The sequence below is a fragment of the Hemiscyllium ocellatum genome, chromosome 7 (assembly GCF_020745735.1).
Source record: "Hemiscyllium ocellatum isolate sHemOce1 chromosome 7, sHemOce1.pat.X.cur, whole genome shotgun sequence".
Classification (NCBI taxonomy): domain Eukaryota; kingdom Metazoa; phylum Chordata; class Chondrichthyes; order Orectolobiformes; family Hemiscylliidae; genus Hemiscyllium; species Hemiscyllium ocellatum.
This window is the reverse complement of record NC_083407.1, coordinates 109583329-109604973: the sequence shown is the minus strand read 5'-3', so window position 1 is coordinate 109604973 and position 21645 is coordinate 109583329. Positions and strand designations below refer to the sequence as shown.

The window sequence follows — 21645 nt, the reverse complement described above, 5'->3', positions numbered from 1 at the left end:
CTCTTATCAGTGGTGTGGAAATAATTGGAGAAAATTCAGAAGGAAGGAATGATTCTCAATTTTGTGAGACAAGGTTTGTTTAAGGGTAGTCAGCATGGCTTTGTCAGAGGGAGGTCATTCTGAACAAATTTGTTTAAATTTTTCAAGAACATGATCAGGTGCATAGATGAGGGTTGTGTGGTTGATGTAGTTTATATGGATTTCAGCAGAGCCTTTGACGAGTTCACACATGGGAAATTGATAAAAAAGGTAAGCGTATGGGATCCAGGATTACTTTGCAAGATGAATCCATAAATGCTTAATGATAGGAATGGTGGTAGAAGGCTATTTGTGTGACTGGTGGCCAGTGTCCAGGAGCAGACCATAAGAATAGTCCTGGGTTCTTTATTGTTGGTGATACATATAGATGATATAGATGAGAATGTTGGGGGGGGAGATGTTAAGTAAGTTTGCGGGTAACACAAAGATTTGCCGGGTGGTTAATAGTGAGGAAGAAAGTCTTAGATTACAGGAACATAACAACGATTGGCCAGATGAACAGATTAGCCTCAAGTGGAATTTAGCCTTGATAAGTATGAGGTGATCCACTTTGGAAGAAATAACAAGACAAAGGAGTATTTGATGAATGGTGGGACATTAGGATGCTCAGAGGAGCAGAGAGATTTTGGGTTGATTGTCCACAGATCCCTGATGGCAGCAAAGCAACCAAATGTGGTATTAACAGCTCCATGATTTCACTTCTGTCTGGGGCTAACACTAACTCTTCAGTCAAAGGTAACCTAATTAACTATATATCCTTTTCTGCGCAACCATCCTATTCAAGAATTTCACAGGACTACCCCATTCAAAGTCAAAAGTAAAAGTAGAAGTCTCCTTGTCTCAGGTTTCCCATAAGTTTAACAAAATAAAAAGTATGTGAACTCTCCAACAAACCTTGAGATCCCATTATTTACCATGCTGGATTGCAAAGCAATCTAATTAAATGGAAGATCATAAATAATGCACAAAATCCATTCAAAAACTAGGTTTCAAAAACATTTTAAACTACCGTGGCTGCGTAAATGTTTTCAGAAGTTAATTATTAACGTTAGATACATAGAAAACCCACTGGTTGCCACTTTGAAAGCCAGGAACCCAAACTAACAACAAATAGTGTCAAAAATTATATATACAAATCACACAGTTTACATCACACTACAACATAAAATCTTTAGATTGCCGAACTGTACCAAATGGAGTGCTGCTGTGATTGGTGCTGTGCTCATAATTAATTAAGTAGTATATTGATGATTAATTAAATGGAGGACCAACTGTATCTCAGCCAAGTGATGACACTGCTGAAATAAATAAGAAAGCGAATTGTGAAGTTCAGCAAAGAGACTGCAAGAAATAGGGATTCCTGAGGGACAGGATTTACATGTATTTGGAAAGGCAAGGATTAATTAGGGATAGTCAACATGGCTTTGTGCAAAGGAAATCATGTCTCACTACTTGATTGAGTTTTTTGAAGAATTTACAAAGAAGGTTGATGAGGCAGAGCGGTGGATGTGATCTATGTGGACTGGAGCAAGGCATTCTACAAGGTTCCTCATGGTAGACTGGTTAACAAGGTTAGATCACTTGAAATACAAGGAGAACTAGCCATTTGGATACAGAACTGGCTCAAAGGTAGAAGACAGAGGGTGGTGGTGGAGGGTTGCTTTTCAGACAGGGGGCCTGTGAGCAGCGGTATGCCACAAGGATCGGTGCTGGATCCACTGCTTTTTGTCATTTATATAAATGATTTGTTTGTGAACATAGGAGGTATAGTTAGTAAGTTTGTAGATGACACCAAAATTGGAGGTGTAGTGGACAGCAAAGAAGATTAACTCAGAGTACAACAGGGATATTGATCAGATGTGCCAATGGGCCAAGGAACGGCAGATGGAGTTTGATTTAGATAAATGCAAGATGCTCCATTTTGGAAAGGCAAATCTGGGTAGGACTTAATGTTCAAGTCCTGCACAGTATTGCTGAACAAAGAGACTTTAGAGCGCTGGTTCACAGTTCCTTGAAAGTGGAGTTGCAGGTAGATAAGATAATGAAGAAGACATTTGGTATGCTTTCCTTTATTGGTCAGAGTATTGAGTATAGAAGTTGGGAGGTCATGTTGTGAATGTATAGGGCATTGGTTCGACCACTTTTGGAATATTGTGTGCAATTCTGGTCTCCCTCCTACAGGAAGGATGTTGTGAAACTTGAAAGGGTTCAGAAAAGGTTTACAAAGATGTTGTCAGGAATGGAGGGTTTGAGCTATAGGGAGAGGCTAAGTAGTCTGGGGCTGTTTTCCCTGGAGTATGGGAGGCTGTGCGGTGACTTTATAGAGGTTTATAAAATCATAATGGGAATGGATAGGGAAAAAAAAGGCAAGGTGTTTTCCATGAGGTTGTTAAGTCCAGAACTAAAGGGCATAGGTTTAGGGTGAGAGGGAAAAGATTTAAAAAGAGCCTAAGGGGCAACCTTTTAATGCAGAGGCTGGTGCATGTATAGAATGAGCTGCCAGAGGAAGTCGTGGAGGCTGGTACAATTGCAACATTTAAAAATGCATTTGGATGGGTATATAATAAGAGTCTTCAGAGGGATATGGGCCAAGTGCTGGCAAATGGTACTGGATAAATGTAGGATATCTGGTCGGCATGGACAAGTTGGACCAAAAGGTCTGTTTCCTGCTGTACATCTCTATGACTCCAAATACAGGTAGTTTATGAGCAGGTTATGAAAATTTGGTAGATGAATTATGATGTGATAAAATGTGAGGTTATCCCTTTGGCAGGGAGTCTAAGGAGCATTCCTAAATAATGCTTCCAGGTTGAGAGCCATTATTCTCTATATTCTCTACATTAACAAAATTCTCATTGTTTTTTAACCCTCAGGTTTTAATTTTGCAAACAAGTCAATTCTAACCCAGCTCCAACATTTGAACCTTGTATAACTTCAATGATAATTGGCTGGCCATTCAGTATTTGTCAACATATAACTAGCTACTCCTTATTATATATCAGTTAATTGCTTATTATCCATTAATCAACTATTTGCCAATCCACTTTCGTGCATACGCATCTCTTCTTTGTGCTTGAACCATGTGCAGTAGTCTATTGTGTGGTGTGAGATGCATTCCTGAAACCTAAGTCGTTGACATCCTTATTTGTCCAGAGCAATTCAATGAATAAAGCAAACATGACACCCACCCTGCACTGAATATTTTGGCTTACCCTTGAAATTTCAAACCTTCTTGTGAAAGCTGACATGCTTGACTTTTTAAAAAATAAATTATATTTTATTCCTTGCCTGCCTTGCAGATTGAAGTCACATTTGCTATTTTTCAATGCTTTGAGATTTGGTCTGAGTTGTGAACTCTAATTAATACACAAAAGAGGATTCTTAATAGCTTGAACCACCTTCATTGGAATCTTAGAACAAATGTTGAAATTCAGAATCTTGTCAACTTAACAATGTTTGGGGGATAGGCAGGAAAATGGAGTTAGGTGTACAAACATACTGGTCACGATATAGTGAATAGCAGAACAGGCTCAAAGGGCCAATTGCTAGTCCTGATTCTAATATTTTGTGTATTTTTTGCATTTTTCAATTTATATTCATGTTTAAACTGTGCTTCCAATTATCATCCTTTTTTCCAATCCTATTTCTTTGTGAATACTGTTGAAAAATGACCATTTCCAACAACTTCTCTGTCTTCAAACAGAAGTGTTCTCATCATTTTTGAATTAGTGAGAAATAATCACTTTTCATATTTTATTTATTCCAGTCATGCTTCAACAATAGTTAAGTTCTCTTCTTCATATCTCCAGTTATGGTCAGTCGTTGCACCAGTTTCTGGAATACCTCAGGCTATCTTGAGATCTCTTTATCCCATTTCATTCTGAACATGTCTGATCTTTCCACCAAATGACTCAGAACTTTGTTCAGGAACCAAATGTGTTGTACTGTTACCATTGACCTATTTAAGGATCACATTCCTATTTTAAATATTATCTTGCATAAAACAATGCAATCCTTTTCTTCCATACTGTTTCCTTCCAGTATCTCTTCCTGTTTTAGTATTCATACATATTACTTCATGTTCCTAAAATGATTATATTTCAGCATTTAGCCTTTTAATTAGTTTATTGAATAATCTCTTGATTACCCTGAAGACCAGAATATAGAAAAGGAAAAAAGGAACAGGAATAGGTCATTCAGCCCTTCAAGCCTGCTCTGCCATCCAATATGATAATAACTGATGGTTTCACTCAGTACTCTGTTCCCACTTTCCCCAAACCCTTTGAATCCTCGAGCCCTAAAAACTATATCAGACTCCACTGTGGTTACGTAATTCCAACTATCTTCTTTTTACTCATTTATGGGATGTAGATATCCCTGGCAAGGTCGGCATTTATTGCTCATCTCTTAATGGTTTTCACAAAGTGGTGCTGAACTCCTTTGGTTCAGTTGAGTGGCTTGCTTAACCATTTCAAAGGGGAGCTAAGAACCAACTGCATTGCTTTGAATCTGACAAGAAATAGTTAGCAGATTTCCTTCTATAAAAGGCAATATTAAATCAGAGGGTTTTCTAACAACTTGGTAATTTTGCAGTTGTCGTTACTAATATCAACATTTTTATTCTAGATTTATTTACAGGTAATTCTCCTATAACTCTCGTTTATTAAACGCAATTTGCCTGTACCGCAATTTGTAAATTGCCGACTTTTTAAAAGTAATGTGAATTCCTGTTCGCTGTTACGCGAATCTCATCCCCGGCAGTAGGTGTTGCGATGCTCAGAGTGCTGAATTCTGTTTCGGCCTTAGATAATCAGTTGGCTCATGTGTTTTCTCATAAAGAACTTGTGAAATGTTTGTGTTAGTGGACTTGGAAAAGCTTCATGAAAATGTCTCTACAGCATGAGGACAAGAAGCTGGGAGCAATATGTTAATTTAAAACTGAAAGAGTTAAGATAAGCGTGAAATTTCACTAGAATTGACTCACAGTAAAAAGACAGTGTTGAGGGTCAGTTTGAAACTTGGTTTTGTTGTTTGTATTAAGAGTTTTTTATTCTCTCTTTTCACTTAAAAATATGTTTAGATGTTAAAGAATATCTGTAGACTCATGTAAATCTGTTTCCGTAAATAATCAGTATGGTAACCATTTGCAAAAAAATACCAGTCCAAGGGCTTGGACTGCTGCTCAGTCAGCTGCTCAGAGTGGTCAGAGTCAGGAAACTGCACATAGTGGGTGAGGGAGAGAAATGTGGATGATACACTGCTACTTTTGGTGCATGTGTAGAGATGTCCTGAGGAGGTGAGTAGACTGTGCAAAAAGAGATTCAGGATTAGTCGGGTCAGATGTTAACGAGGATGAAAGTGATCGGTGAAGATGTTGCAGGATATGGTGAGTACAGTAGCAGAGTTAGAGTAAGTGTGAGATATCAATGAGAAGTTGGTGGCACTTTCACTGGCAGAGTGGAGAAGGTCATTGATTTTCTTCCTACATTCTGTGCATTCCTTCAGATGGTTGAGACTGCACTGGCCTGGATGGTAATCCTAGATTTGATCAGAGTGGTGCTGGCAAAGCACAGCAGGTCAGGCAGCATCCGAGGAGCAGGAAGATTGACGTTTCGGGCAAAAGCCCTTCATCAGGAATAGAAGCAGGAAGCTCCAGGGTGGAGAGATAAATGGGGGTTGGGTGGGGCTGGAGAGAAGGTAGCAAAGAGTACAATAGGTGAATGGGGGTGGGGATGGAGGAGATAGGTCAGAGAGGAGGGTGGGGGAAGGTAGCGAAGAGTACAATAGGTGAATGGGGATGGGGATAGAAGTGATTGGTCAGAGGAGAGGGTAGAGCAGCTAGGTGAGAAGCGAGATGGGCAGGTAGGACAGGTCATGAAGACAGTGTTGAGTTGGAAAGTTGGAACTGAGGTAAGGTGGGGGAGGGGAAATAAGGAAACTGGTGAAGTCCACATTGATGTCCTGGGGTTGAAGTGTTCCGAAGCGGAAGATGAGGTGTTCTTCCTCCAGGTGTCGGGTGGTGAGGGAGCGGCAGTGGTGGAGGCCTAGGACCTGCACGTCCTCGGCAGAGTGGGAGGGGGAATTGAAATGTTGGGCCACGGGCCAATGGGGTTGATCGGTGTGGGTGTCCCTGAGATATTCCCTGAAACACTCTGCGAGGAGGTGTCATTCTCCCCAGTGTAGAGGAGACCGCATTGGGAGCAACGAATACAATAAACGTCATTGGTGGATGTACAGATGAAACTTTGATGGATGTGGAAGGCTCCTTTGGTGGCCTTGGATGGTAGTGAGGGAGGAGGTGTGTGTGCAGGTTTTGCAATTCCTGCGGTGGCAGGGAAGGGTGCCAGGACGGGAGGGTGGGTTGTTGGGGGATGTGGACCTGATCAGGTAGTCACGGAGGGAATGGTCTTTGCAGAAAGCAGAAAGGGGTGGGGAGGGAAATATATCCTTTGTGGTGGGGTCCGTCTGGACGTGGCGGAAATGTCAGCAGATGATATGGTTAATGCGAAGGTTGGTAGGGTGGAAAGTGAGGATTGGGGGGTTCTGTCCATGTTACAGTTGGAGGGGTGGGGTTTGAGGGCGGAGGTGCGGGATGTGGATGTGATGCATTGGAGGGCATCTTCAACCACGTGAGAAGGGAAATTGCGATCTCTAAAGAAGGAGGCCACCTGGTGTGTTCTGTGGTGTAACTGGTCCTCCTGGGAGCAGATACGGCAGAGGCGGAGGAATTGAGAATACGGGATGGCATTTTTGCAGGAGGTGGAGTGGGAAGAGGTGTAGCTGTGGGAGTCGGTGGGTTTATAAAAAAATGTCAGTGTCAATTCAGTCGTCATCAATAGAGATGGGGAGTGAGGTATTAGAGATGGTGCAGGTGAATTTGAGGTCAGGGTGGAATGTGTCGGTGAAGTTGATGAACTGCTCAACCTCTTCCTGGGAGCATGAGGTGGCACCGATGCAGTCATCAATGTAGCGGAGGAAGAGGTGGGGAGTGGTGCCGGTGTAACTACGGAAGATGGACTGGGGCCCATATGGGTGCCCATGGCTACCCCTTTGGTCTGGAGGAAGTGGGAGGGTGTTAAGGGTGAGGACCAGTTCAGCCTAATGAATTGGAGCGTCAGTGAAAGAGTACTGTTGGGGGCGTCAGGAGAGGAAGAAACAGAGGGCTTGGAGGCCCTGGTCATGCCAGATGGAGATATAGAGGGATGGGTGTCCATGGTGAAGATGAGGCCTTGGGGGCCGGGGAAATGGAAGTCTTGGTGGAGGTGGAAGGCGTGAGTGATGTCTCGAACGTATGTGGGGAGTTCCTGGACTAGGGGGCATAGGACAGCATCGAGGTAGGTGGAGATGAGTTCAGTGGGGCAGGAGCAGGCTGAGACAATGGGTCGTCTGGGGTGGTCAGGCTTGTGGGTCTTGGAAAGGAGGTAGAATCAGGCGGTGCGGGGTTCCCAGACTACAAGGTTGGAAACTGTGAGTGGGAGATCTCCTGAGGTGATGATGTTCTGTATGGTCTGGGAGATGATGGTTTGGTGATGGGGGGTGAGGTCATGGTCGAGGGGGGCGGTAGAAGGAGCTGTCTTCGAGTTGGCATCTGGCTTTAGCGGTGTAGAGGTCAGTGTGCCAAACTATCACTGCACCCTCTTTATCTGCTGGTTTGGTGGTGAGGTTGGGATTGGAGCAGAGGGAGTGGAGGGGCTGCACGTTGTGAGGGTGAGAGGTTGGAGTGTAACCCTGGTCCAGGTTGATGTGGTTCCAGTAGAATAGTGTCCTCTGTTGGCCTGGCGGAAAAGGACATCTTGCCTCTGCATCACCCCATCCTCATCAGCAGCAACTCCGTATCCCGCCCACAAGAAACATCAATTTTCCATTGTCTGCCATGCCCAGGCCAATGTCAGGAACTATGCAGGGCAGCTCTGGACTTACAGCTCCTAACTGGGTGCACAATATCTTTTTAAAGATGAAAATCACACAACACCAGGCTATCGTCCAACAGGTTTAATTGGAAGCACACTAGCTTTCAGAGCGACGCTCCTTCATCAGGTGATCACCTGACGAAGGAGTGTTGCTCCGAAAGCTAGTGTGCTTCCAATTAAACCTGTTGGACTATAACCTGGTGTTGTGTGATTTTTAACTTTGTACACCACAGTCCAACACCAGCATCTCCAAATCATTTTTAAAGATGGTGTTGCACTGCGGATGTTTGTCAATTCTGGGATATCCAGGAAGTGGTGAGTTGTTTTGGAAATGGCATATGGTATAATGGTGCTGGAATGTCTAACAGGGGCACCAAAAGGTGGGGTAGGTAATAAGGTGGGTTTTGTAAAATAAGGTAATAGATGTCTCCAAGCATCATGATGTGAAACCCTCCAAAAACTTGACAAAACTGACACTGAGCAAAAGAAGTTAAGATAGAGTCCTTAATCTCTCAAGGTTTCACTCTGGGATCTGACTTGTGCTGTGTTACCATTTGATGAGATCAGAAGAATGGCTAGAATGTCGTGTAGCCAACAGGTATGATGCCAATTGAGAGTAATCAGTTGAAGATTCTGATGAATTGCACTATATAGTACTATACAACAGGTCAGTTACAATAGGTCAAAATTCACTTAGATTGTGCTATTGTTTGTGTTAGGCTAACCACTACTTTTGTTTCAATTTTTACTGGTGTTTTTGGTGGTTCGTCCCTACCCCTGTTTTTGCCATAGGCCCTATTATTTTTGATGCATGGGGACACAATTACAGCATTATAGGAGAACCACCTGTATTTTAGCAATAAAATTTAAAAATCTAAATCTATTAAACTGAATTTAAATTCCCTAGTTGCCTTGGTGAGATTTCATCTTGTATTTCTGGATTATCAGATTGCTACTTCTACCTAATTGTTGCTTCCTTTCATGAATTAGAACTAAATCCAAAATTGTATTCATGTTTGTGGGATTTTAAAATGGGCTGTTTTTTAAAAAAACTAATTAATTTAATAGTTTTGCTCTTGTGTGCATCTCCATTGTGCATGTTACTCACTATGAGGAGAACTGAAATCCCTTAGGAAGGCTGTAGAATACTCATTTGTGTTTATATCTCCTGGGCAACTGCATCATTTGGTGCCCTGTCACTTAGTTGTATTGCTAATGTTCTCATTTGATTATCCTTTAATTCTGTCAAGGGAGACTCTAATTCAATTCCTACATCAAACTTCATATGTAACGTATCATTCTAATGTATCCATCTTAACAAGTAATTCTGCTTCACTGTATGATTTGTCTTCCTCTGAACACATAACCTAGCAAGTTGACTGCTAAATCACTGTTTGATTTCAAATAAGCTTCATTCACTTCTACAAACCATATTTCCTTCCTAAAATGCCAGAATGTCTGACCTAAATCAGGAGATCCTTTAATATCCTTAGTCCCTCATTCATAATTGTTTATAATGTAGTCTGTTTTGCCTTCCTCTTCATGTCATGCCATAAAAGTTGAACATGACACAGTTGTTGTTTTTCCATTTTAATAATTGTTAAGGTAACATATAATCAATCAGATTTTGACTTGAAATAATATGTTGTACATATCAGGTATGAAATGCTGCAAAAAGGTTTACTGAAAGTCCAGAATGTGGGATTTGTTCCTGATGTATATGCTCAAAATCAGCTGCTGGAAAATGAAGTAAAAAATTTGAAGAAAGATCTTGAGAACTGCAAGATTGCGACCAAGTATGTAGTAAATATCACTTGAAGATCTAGAAATTATTCTCTGTCGAAATATATCTGTATGAAAATTTTTATCACCTTAGCAGCATTAAAATTTAAACATTTTTGCACCTACAGCACAGCTGTTGAAACATTAGTAAAACTGAGGAAAGAACGCGATTTCCATAGAATGCATCATAAGCGTGTGGCACAAGAAAAGAACAGACTCATTAATGATATTAAAAGGTAAAGTAACCTGCTCAAAGCTTGGATATTTTAAATGCTATTTGGAAAGTGTAACCATTATATTAACTATTTATGAAAATATTAAGCTCATTTTTAATAAACAAGAATAACTAGGATTTTTGATCCTTGGAGGTTGTTTATTTTTAACTCTTTCAAAGGGATAATGAAGCTAATGAATCGAGAAATGTTTTGACAACTGAAGTTTTCCATCTTTGGTTGTTGCCATGCCGTCCCAACACAATTGTCAATTAGTATGTAAGTTAGGTCGCTGAGCTTGAAGGTTTGTTTTCAGAAGTTTTATCACCATACCAGATAACCTCATCAGTGAGAGTCTCTGGTGAAGTGCTGGTAGTATAACCTGCCTCAAAACCTATAAATAGAGAGGCAGGACATACCACCAGTGCTTCACCAGAGACTCTCACTGATAATGTTACTTAGTATGGTGACGAAATGTCTGAAACAAACTTTCAAGCTCAGTGAGCTAACTTACATACTTATCATCAACCTGAGCTACAAATTGCCAACAATTGTTCATCTTCCATGTTCCGAGACTTGACAACTTCTGTTGATTGTTTTTACCTTGGAATTCCCTTTCGAAAACAATCATATATTGGTTCGGATTTTGCTGTCAAAGAAAGGACATGCTTGCTGCTAATCTTGAAGAAGGTGCCCCAAAAGGTTGTTAGCTATGTATTGATAGATTTCTTCTATAGCAATATCACTTTAAATTTGGCATCGTTTACATAGCTGGCTGTCCAGCACCAGAGTAGAAATGAGAGGCAAGTCCAGAAAGGTAAATATTAAAAAGGAGTATTCAAATCAGTTATGGTTTGTCTGTGAAAAATCAACTGTAAACAATTACAGTTGTTAAGGTGGGTGAATTTGAAAGTGCTGAATTTGGTAGTTAAGTAGTTGGTTGGAGATTCTTGGTTCCGCAGCTAGCTGGAAGGAATTTCTCCAATTTTCTTTGATAATTTCCTTGCTAACAATTTGTTTTAAGCAGTTAGAGATGCCTTCGTTTTTAACTTGCACACATACGGTGGTGTGATAAAAGCTCTTAGCTGTGCCTTCACAGAACACTTGAGTAATATAAAACTTGAACCACAGGCTTGAACACAAATACTCCAGCTCTCGAGTACGTCATGACCAGAGGGGTTACTGTTGGGTTTTAACTTCACTTTCTTGTAAATTCCTGCAAGGGTAAAATGTAGACATGCCTTTTGCCCAGAATTGCCTTTTTTCAACTCGCGTCAGGTCGACAATCTGGGACAGAATGTATCGGAGATCACAGTTAGCTTTTTTGAATGGCTTCTCTCCCTTGCATTGCTGTCTGAAGTTCCATTGATACTCTTAAGGTATATGGTATTCCATGATTCCTCTCAGGACTCAGTGTAATCAACAAAGAATTTGCAGAATTTGCATTTTTACCCTCCTTTTGGCTTGTATGTCTTTCTTTTAAAAACTGATTATTGTGCTTTAAGGTTTAATATATCTGCAAATAATACAATGTTGCAAGAGACAACCCCAGATGTTAAATGGAATGAGATTAATTTCCATTTTGCTACTAAGGGGGGAAAATCTGTTAAGTATAGATAGCAAGTACAATGACACACACCTTCATTTCCCTAGCCTTGGCAAATGTTGTCTTTTCTGTTTTAACTAGATCTCTTTAGGTTCTGGACAGAGCATATGCAATTGTTTTTTATTCATGTGTGAGATGTGAGTGTCGCTGGCTTGTCAGCATTTATTGCATGTCCTTAGTTGCCTTTGAGATGGTGCTGGTGAGTTGCCTACTTGAACCGCTTCAATCCACATGTATGGGTTCACTCAGAATGTTGCAAGAGAGAGAATTCTTGGATTGTGACCCAGCAGCAGTGACAGAAAAAGTGATATTTCCAAGTCAGGGTGGTGAGTGGCTTGGAGAGGAACTTACAGGTGGTGGTGTTCCCATGTATCTGCTGCCTCTGATCTTCTAGATGGAAGTGATTGTGGATTTGGAAGGTGCTGTTTAAGCATCTTGGGTGAATTTCTGCAGTGCATCTTTTAAATAGCACACACTGCTGTTGCTAAGTGTCGGTAGTGGAGAAAGTGTATATTAGTAGATGTGGTGCCAGTCTAGCAGGCAGTTTTGTCCTGGATGGTGTCAAACATCTGGAGTGTTCTTGGAGCTGCACCCATCCAGGCAAGTGGGAGAGTATGCCATCATATTCCTGACTGGTGCTTTGTATATGGTGGTCAGACTTTGGGAAGTCAGGAGATGAGTTACTCGCTGCAGTACTCCGAGCATCTGACTTGCTCTTGTAGCTACTTGTGTTAAATAGTGAGTCCAAATGAGTTTCTGATCAGTGGTAACCCCAAAGATATTGGTAGTGGGGGATTCAGTGATGGTAACACTATTCAATGTTAAAGGCATGTGGTTAGATATTCTCTTATTGTCATTCCCTGGCATTGTGTGGAGTGAATGTTAACTTGCTACTTGTCAGCTCAAGCCTGTATATTGTCCAGATTTTGTTTCATTTGAACATGGACTGCTTCAGTATCTGAGGAGTCATGAATGGTGCTGAACATTGTGCAATCATCGTCGAACATCTCTACTTCTGATCTTATGTTGGAGGGAATGTCATTTGTGAAGCAGCTAAATCTAGGACACTACCCTGAGGATCTCTTGCAGAGATGTCCTGGGGCTGTGATGACTGACTTCCAATAGCTACAGCCAACTTCTTATGAGCCAGATATGACTCCAGCCAGTGAAGTATTTGCCCCCAATTCCCATTGATTCCAGTTTTACTAGGTCTCCTTGATGCAGCACACTGTCAAATTTGGCCTTGATCTCAAGGGCTGTAGCTCTCAACTCACCTCTGGAATGCAGCTCTTTTTACTGTGTTTGAACCAAGGCTGTAATGAGAACTGGAACTGAGTAGGTTAGCACTGAGCAGCTGCTGCTTGATAGCACTGATGATGACATCTTCCATCACTTTACTGATGATCAAGAGTAGACTGATGGGTGGTAATTGACTGGGTTGGATTTGTCTGCTTTTTTGTGTATAGGGAAAACCTGGGAAATTTTCCACATTGTCTGGTAGATGCCAATGTTATAGCTGTTCTGGCAACAGCTTGGCTAGGGCAGTGGCAAGTTCTGGCTCTTCCAGAATATTGTCAGGGCCGGTAGCCTTTGCAGTATTCAGTGCTGCCTCTAACCATTTCTTAATATCACATGGAGTGAATTGAATTAGCTGAAGACTGGTACCTATGATGGTGGAGACCACTGGCGAAGACTGAGATGGATCATCTGCTTCGTACTTCTGGCTGAAGATTGCTGCGACTATTTCCGCCTTGTTGTCTTCACTGATATGTTGGTTTCTTCCATCAGTGAGGATTGGGATATTTGTGTCGCCTCCTCCTCCAGTGAGTTGTCTAATCGTCCACCACCATTCACAACTGGATGTAGCAAGACTGCAGAGCTTAGATCTGATCCATTAGTTGTGGGATTGCTTAGCTGTATGTGCTAATTGCTGATTATGCTGTTTAGCATGCATATGATCCTGTTTAGTAGTTTCATCATGTTGACACCTCATTTTAGGTATGTCTCATGCTGCTTCTGGTGTGCCCTCCTGCACTCTCCATTGAACCAGGTTGATCCTTTAGATTGATGGTAATGATTGAGTGGGGGAATATGCCTTGTGGATGCCCAGTCTTGAATTGCTGGATTAGTTTGAAAATCTGTTACATTAGATTTCCTGGAAATACAGGTGATTTTTGGCAGGACATTTACACCTCTGGAATCCAGGGAGTGGGCCACAAAGGATTCTACATGTACAGTTCAACCAGTTTGGAGTTTTGTGGTAAGCCTGGCATCTGTTAACTTGTCTGTTGAGGCTCTCTGTCCAAGTTGATGAGAGGGTGGGCTATGGTCTCTTCATTGAAAGCCATGTGATTTGTTAGGGGCTACTGCTGTGATGGGAGCTGGAGATGTCAATTTTAGGGATTTGGGGACAGTATACTGGAAGGCAGAGGGGATAATAACTCAACATATCTGGATGAGAAATGGTAGAAAATGGGAGGGTGGTGGACAGTCAGAAGGTAAGAGATGTTATTGATGGTCACTATGTGCACAGTGCAGGACTGTGTTTGGCATGACTAAGATTTGTGCCTGAGTCACAAGGGGTAAAATGGGAAGATATGCAGTTAATTAAATAGGTTGGGTTAAGGGGGAGGGGGGAATAACACTGTGAAGATCATAGCTGATAGGACTTACAGGGAGGTTAAGGAAGAAAGGAACATGAAGGTCAAGGGGGAAGGGCCTGAGGGGCTGAGCCTATGACTTACTTCTTGAAGTGGTGTGTTGCTTTCCATCCTCATCAAAATTGTAAATATATAATAGAAATTAAAATGGCTGTCATCATACCATAAGGAGGCAGCATATGTCTTTTTGTGTGGGTGAGGTGAAGTTTGTTACTTTTGTGAGGTCCTTTAAAAGGCAATAGCGTTAAACAGAAGCCCAAACTAGCTGGTACGCTTGCTGGTTTCAGAGGCAGGACTTCCTCCCAGATGTGGTAGAAGACTTGCTGCAATGGTCTAATGATTGCTAATCTATTCTGGACAACCAACATAAATGGATATGGGTCACATTGTTTCCTGCCCAAAGACAAAGATAAAATAAAATAAACATTTATGTTGTAGGATAATTGATGTTCATCTGTTATATATTCAAAATCTTGCTCCATTTGCTGTCTGTTTTTTTTAAATCTTTTAACTTTTTCTTTCAGTATAAATTATGATATCCACATTAAAGTGTTTGTTGCCTGTGGGAAGAACATAAAGTTTGTCCACCCACTTCCTTGCTCCATTAGTAGCTTGGCCAACAACAGCTTCAGTGTAGTCCCCCTGCACTGTTGCACTGCCTGTGTCCTGTTCGCTCTGCAGGGAGCTGAATAGCACTATGGAAAAATCTGTTTGCTCCAGGCAGCTTATCCTTTTTTATACATGCAAGCTCTTCAAACTTGGAACTAGCAGACTGATGTATAGTCTCATTTCACACAGATAGACAAGGAATACAGTGTCCATTGCAAGAGGAGGGTTCACCATTTTACTGATACCACTCTGGACACATTATGTAGAGAGCTGAATGCCATTATGGATGCAGTGTTTCCAGTGGGGGTCAGCAGACCTTAAAGAGAATTGGGTACATAAGCCAAGTGTGGTCAGTGTGGCTCCCAGCCCTGGTAATGGAGGCAGGAACCAGTTTAATGAATCTCATTTAAGTAGTAAAGGTGTATGAATGGATCTGCATATTACATTCCTTGCCCAAAACACCAGCTACTACTCCCACCGTTCAATAGGCAGAATTCCTGTTATGTGTCGAACAGCACCCCGTGAGACTCCAGGCTCATCCCTTACATTCTTGTGCTGCAGTTCATCCATGTACAACTTCTGATTATTACCAACAAAGGAAACAACATTGCATGTATTGCAAACTTGCTACTATCAAGCAATGACAGATATATCAGCCAGCCACATGACCCAACAAACCAGATGCAGCCTATCACAAATCCATATCCTCGGTACCCTTGGATAATGGCACTAAAGCAACAGAGTCTTTATTACCTGGCACTGTCTAGATTAAGATATATGGCTGGTTTTATGCACCTTCTCCATCCCTCAAGTTTACCTTGCAAGGTGCAAGAAAATTCTGTTTTTCTTTATACTCCTCTTTCCATTTACACTCCCATTATGTTTTGTATATCTAAATAGGTAAGAATTGCTGGCTGCTCAGCTAAAGTAACTGAAATTTCTTTTGTTTATCTATGAATATGACCAGAGTTATGTACTGAGATAAATTAAACAGCCAGTCTCAAGTCACATTAGTTTTGCAGAGATGAGAGGAGAATAGGTATTTTCAGCAGAATATTTTTAGGTTAAATAAGGTGAAGGAATGAAAATCAAATATCCTACTCCTCCAAGAATCAGGGGTAGAGTATACTTTTTAAAAAAATAATTGGATTTGATTTCTTTACTCATTTCAAGTCAATATTCTGATATGGGGTCCCATGTTAGACTTATTGCTAATTTTTAAAAATCGGAAATTAAAGGCATTACTGTTAAGAAATAATGAAAAGTAGTGTAAGTTGCCGTTTGTTAGGTGCAGCTTTGTACATGAAGATTTCCTTGTTCTCATTTTAATAGTTAAGCATGGAACAATTGGCAAACTTAAATCAAAAACCATAATGTTCATATTCAGTTAATTGTTTTTTAAAATCAAATTTGCAGCTTTAATGCAAATTAACGAGTCCGAGGAATAAAATCGATGCAGGCAGTTTAACTTGCAAAATACACTGCAACATTGGAATTTAGTCAGAAATTATTGAAAAGTCTGCTTTCTCAATTCTATACTTTTTCCTTCCTGAAACATGGCATTACAGAATAGATTTTTTATCATGACCTGAATTTTCGTGAAGCCATGAATATTCTGAGCCTTAGCCAAAGTGATGCTCAGACAATGGATCCCAAAGTACCAGTCCCATTTCTGACGTCCTATTTTTGACATCAGGGTAGGTTGAGAGATGGGGTGTAGTTTATGCATATGGAAGACCTTTAATTATCACAACCATTGAATTTAGTGCTATGATCAAACAAATGACAGTTTTGCTGAAGCAAGGTCTCTTGCCCGCAACATGTAACATACAATTTTTGAAAGTTGATTTGAATGCACGGAAAAAGTGGATAAAGTCTTTAAAATTGTTGCGTTATTTAAATCTGTTTTATTTTAAGTTTTGATAAACACAGCTGTTTCTGACCTGAAAAAAAGCTCAGAATTTCAATACCTGTTGATGTAAATATGAGGGCAATTGTTACTATATTCTTAGTAATTGATTGCTTCCACAGTCTATCATTATCTCAGTCAATTTCACGGTTTTATTGACAGATAAGCATTAGAATTAGCCTTTATTGTCACGTACACTCAATGAGCATAGTGAAAAGCTTATATGTCGCCACTTACAGCACCACTTAAGTACAAAAATACATAAGTACATTTTCTTTAGTTACAAGATCTGACAAAATAGAGATATTTCTGTAACAATAGACATTCTATAAAAGTTCACAACAACGTTCTTCTAACCCAGCCCACAATGGCACCTAGCCTCCAGTCTGCACCTGGCCCTGGCTCTAGACTGTGCTGTGCTTCACCTTGAGGATCATGAGACTGGGAGATCACGTCAGACCCTCATATGGAGAGAATGCCACACTGTGAGGCCGTCCTGGGAAGTTGCTACTATACAGAGGTGGCCACTTTACCAGGCCGGTAGGTTGTCATACCACTTCACACCAGGAGGCTGCCATTGGAGGCTACTGCATCAGGCTGGGAGGTCGCCATGCTACTCTGGGAGGCTGCTGTGCCAGGTCGGAGGGTCACCATGCCATGCCATGCTGGGATGCCGCTGTGCCAGACTGGGAAGCCGGGAGAGAAGACAAAAGAAAATCACTAAGAGGAAAGAATTGACAAGCAAGGAAGAAGAATGCGTGGAGTGGACAAGCTCTGGCTGGAGCATCCGACTCCGCGAACACCTGTGTGAAAATAAGAGTGTTTATTAAAGGATAAGCAGTCTTCTATGTTGAGCTTTAAGTATAAATGTTTGTTTAATAAGGTATTAAGTCCTAAGATGAACTGATTGGGCCTTTATCAATTTATCAATTTATTTTTGCATTGTGAAATCTATACTGATATTTCAAATGTTGATTCATCACAGCATGCGTCCTAGTGTGTGTCCATATTTGGTATTAGATCAGTTGCTATTGTTGGTGCAAAAGCAGAGTTCAAGAGGAAAGTGTTGGCATAAATTGGCACAAAGTTAACATTTGAACTTTTAGCAACCATGGGGTGAATAAGGTGGGCCTTATTTGGCAATAAGTTGGCATAGATGACAAATAGAGCCTGGGAATGAAATGTGTTGACACTCAGGTGGCTTTGTAGCCATGACAGGCCAGGGGGATGTTTGGGAGTTCGTGGTTGATGTAAGTTGGCATAAGGATTAAAAAGCGTTATTGTTGGGGTGGGTAGTGGGGCATGGAAGGTATGAGGGACCTTGTGAAGTGGGAAAACAGCATACATTAGCATGGAGGGCTTGAAAACATTGACAGTGGTAGCTGGCCACTGGTTGGCATGAAGAATGTGAAGGCATATTTGGGGTGGATGCTTGGGTGGATGTCTTTGCATAGTTTGGCTCTGAGCCAGGAAGAGGAGGTGGACTCTCCTACTTTATTACAATTGAATCAAAGTTCCGGAACCAATGTGGTCCTTTTAAATGGCCTGCCTTGGCTGCCTGTGTGGCTGCTCCCACATTGTTTCTGGGAACAGCAGGCGATATTTCATTGGACACCCACCCCTGGATATCTGGCAATTTGGGAGTGCTTCTCCTGAGGTTGGCACCCTGAGTCAAGAATTTTTCCAGTTTTGATGCAAAACTCCAAACCTGTATCTTTGGCTTTTGTGGGAAATAAAAACATTTTGTTCTAATCTTGAATTTCACTTTGCACGCATGTCCTGCATACACTTTTGGCCAGCCTGTACCTGGACTGGAAAGGATCTTTTTTGTGGTAGCTTGGAGAAAATGGTCAACAGATAATGTAGTAATGTAGTAATAATTCTAAGTAGGGATTGCTTTGAGAAATAGAGAAATTAGGATTTTGGTAAGATAGTTAGCATCTTGTTCTTTAGATACTCAAATTAATGTGAACAACATCTATACCTGTCCTTCTCCTCTGGGATTTTTTGGCACATATGGTTAAAACAAATTGACAAAGTAGATGCACTCAAAACAGTAGTATTCTTTAAAAGATTTTCTTCAACGTCAACATAATTGTTTGTTGGGGTAAGTGAATTGGCTTCATACAGCTGAAAATAAACCTTGATGGGAGGGGATATTGAGTTCATCGCTTTTCAAAAAATCTTTGATATGGTATCATTTGGAAGATTACTACATTACTAGATTACTAGATAGGATGAACGGTTAATACTTGATGTCTGAAGGAAATTGCAAAGGGATACTAACAGAATAATTTATAAATGGCAGATGGGATTCAATGTCTATATCTCAAAGATGTAAGCATCTTGGTAAATTAGAAATATCCCTGAATGAGAATGGAAGTGATTGTATTCATGTGAAGAAATAATGTACTATCCTGTTGATTTGCAGGGGACCCTTTCTAAAGTATGGTGTCCTAAATTGGACACACACGTGATTTAGAAAATCTTAGAATAACTCCTTGCTTCACTATACTCAATACCTCTACTTGATTGGCAGAGACTATTCGCAGGTAAAGGAACAGTTGGAAAGTGGGAGGCCTTCAGTAATGAGATAACATGAGTTCGGAGACAGTTTGTACCTGTTACTGCGAAGGGAAAGGCTGGATGATAACAAATTGACGCTGTGGTCAAGGAAAAGAAGAGAGGCATATGTCAGATGTAGACAGCTAGGATAGAGTGAATTCCTTAACAAGTATAAGGGCAGTAGGAGTATACTTAAGAGGGTATCCAGGAGTGCAGAACATGAGAAATCTTTAGCAAATAAGGTTAAGAAGAATCTAAAGAGTTTCTACAAATACACTAAGGGCAAAAGAGTAACTAAGGAGACAATAGAGCCCTTTAAAGATCAACAAGGCCATCTATGTGTGGATCCACAGGAGATGGATGAGATACTAAACAAGCATTTTGAAGGAAATAAATAGTGAAATCTTGAAAAGTGTCCCTGTTGTAAAAGAGGTGATGAATAAATCTCAGGACCTGATCAGGTGTATTCATGGGAAGCTAGGGAGGAGATTGCTGGGTCCATTGCTGAGATATGTAAGCTGTTTTTCGTGCATGTACTTATGTTGCTCCTATCATGCTCTCTTGCACTCTTTCTTGATCATGGTTGATTCTCCGACTTGATGGTCACAGTGAAGTGAGAGATATGTGGGGCATAGTGTCACAGATTGTGGGCTAATATACTTTTACTGCTGCTAGTGGCCCAGTGTGTCTCATTACTTGAACAGCTGGGTCTGTTCTGAATCTATTCCATTGAGCATGGCAGCAAAGCAATATGACATGGTGGAGGATGTACTGAAAGAAGCAACTTGGTCTCAACAAGGACAATGGTATTACTACTGTTGATGCAAAAACGTCAGATACGTTTGCAACAGGTAGCTTTTCCTGTCATGTTGATTCTGTGAACGCTGAACTCAGGCTCTGTCTGGTGGATCTTGCCAGCTTGAACAGTGGTATGCGACATAGGTGATGGACATTGAAGTACCCCAGTTTATGTGCTACCCTTACTCTTCTTTCAAGTTCTAAGTACTTTTTTTTAATTCCCATCTTTTTTTTTCACTTACCTTGTCCTGAGCTTTGGCAGCGTCTGCGGCAGTGAGAGGTTGGTGTGTGGACCTCGAGCGGACCCAGGGTGTGGATCTTGAGCAGTCTTGAACCTGGTTCAGGGGCAGACCTTAGGTAGGCCTATCACAGAACTCAAGCTGAGCCCAGGGCAGAGGCGAGTGAATCCCAACTTACTTTTCTGGAGCAAGCGCACAACCTGGAATTGGTGGCTGCTACATCAGCAGCTGTGAACGAGGATCAGTAACTTGGGTCCGGCGCTAGCAGCAGTGAAACATTGGCAGAAAGGCATCATGGATGAGGTGGGCCCAGTGACTCTGACATTGGTTGGTCTGGCACAGGCAGCAGCGAGGTGATGATGGAGGGTTACTGGCCCAACGGCAAAGATGGCACTTGAGGATCAGCAACTTTGATGTTCATTGGGTTTGGTGTAGACAGTGGCAAAGCGATGGCACAGGGATGATAATGCAGGCTTCATTGGCAATGATGAGTTGGCTCAGGATTTATGAACTCTCTTCAAGCTACATCTCTCTTCTTTACTCCTTAGTATTTACATTTTTCAAAATGGCACCATTTCCATAGAATCAGTACAGTGTGGAAACAGGCCATTTAGCCCAACAAATCCACACTGACTCTCCAAATCCCACCCGGATTCACCCATACCCTACAACCCTGCATTTCCCACTTAATCTACATTTCTCTGGACACTATGAGCAAAATAGCATGGCCAATTCATCTAACCTGCACATCTTGTAATTGTGGAAGGAAACCCATGCAGATACATAAGATTAGATTAGATTACTTACAGTGTGGAAACAGGCCCTTCGGCCCAACAAGTCCACACTGACCCGCCAAAGCGCAACCCACCCATACCCCTACATTTACCCCTTACCTAACACTACGGGCAATTTAGCATGGCCAATTCGCCTGACCCGCACATCTTTGGACTGTGGGAGGAAACCGGAGGAAACCCACACAGACACGGGGAGAATGTGCAATCTCCACACAGTCAGTCGTCTGAGTTGGGAATTGAACCCAGGTCTCAGGCACTGTGAGGTAGCAGTGCTAACCACTGTGCCACTGTGCCGCCCAGGAAAGGGAGAAAGTGTAACCTTCACACAGACAGTGAGCTGCCGCTGGAATTGAACCTGGATTCCTGGCACTGTGAGGCAGCAGTGCTAACTGCTGAGCCATTGTGGCATCCCAAATAAGTAACGCGCTCCATTCACGAGACTGGCTCTAATGCAACGAGCAGTACGTCGGCTTCCAAGAGATCAATTGTATAAGGGGATTCTGTAGTCAGAGGTACAGACAG

The 21645-nt window shown here is 41.5% G+C and overlaps 1 protein-coding gene across 1 annotated transcript in view; it reads left to right on the top strand.

The window, feature by feature from the left end:
* The window catches only part of LOC132817667 (sperm-associated antigen 16 protein), a 1000178-nt gene that overhangs the window by 65293 nt on the left and 913240 nt on the right, over positions 1-21645 (top strand). The window contains exons 5-6 of the mRNA XM_060828166.1: positions 9608-9745; positions 9860-9967. Coding sequence (XP_060684149.1) covers positions 9608-9745; positions 9860-9967 — 246 coding nt within the window. The remainder of the gene's footprint in view (positions 1-9607; positions 9746-9859; positions 9968-21645) is intronic.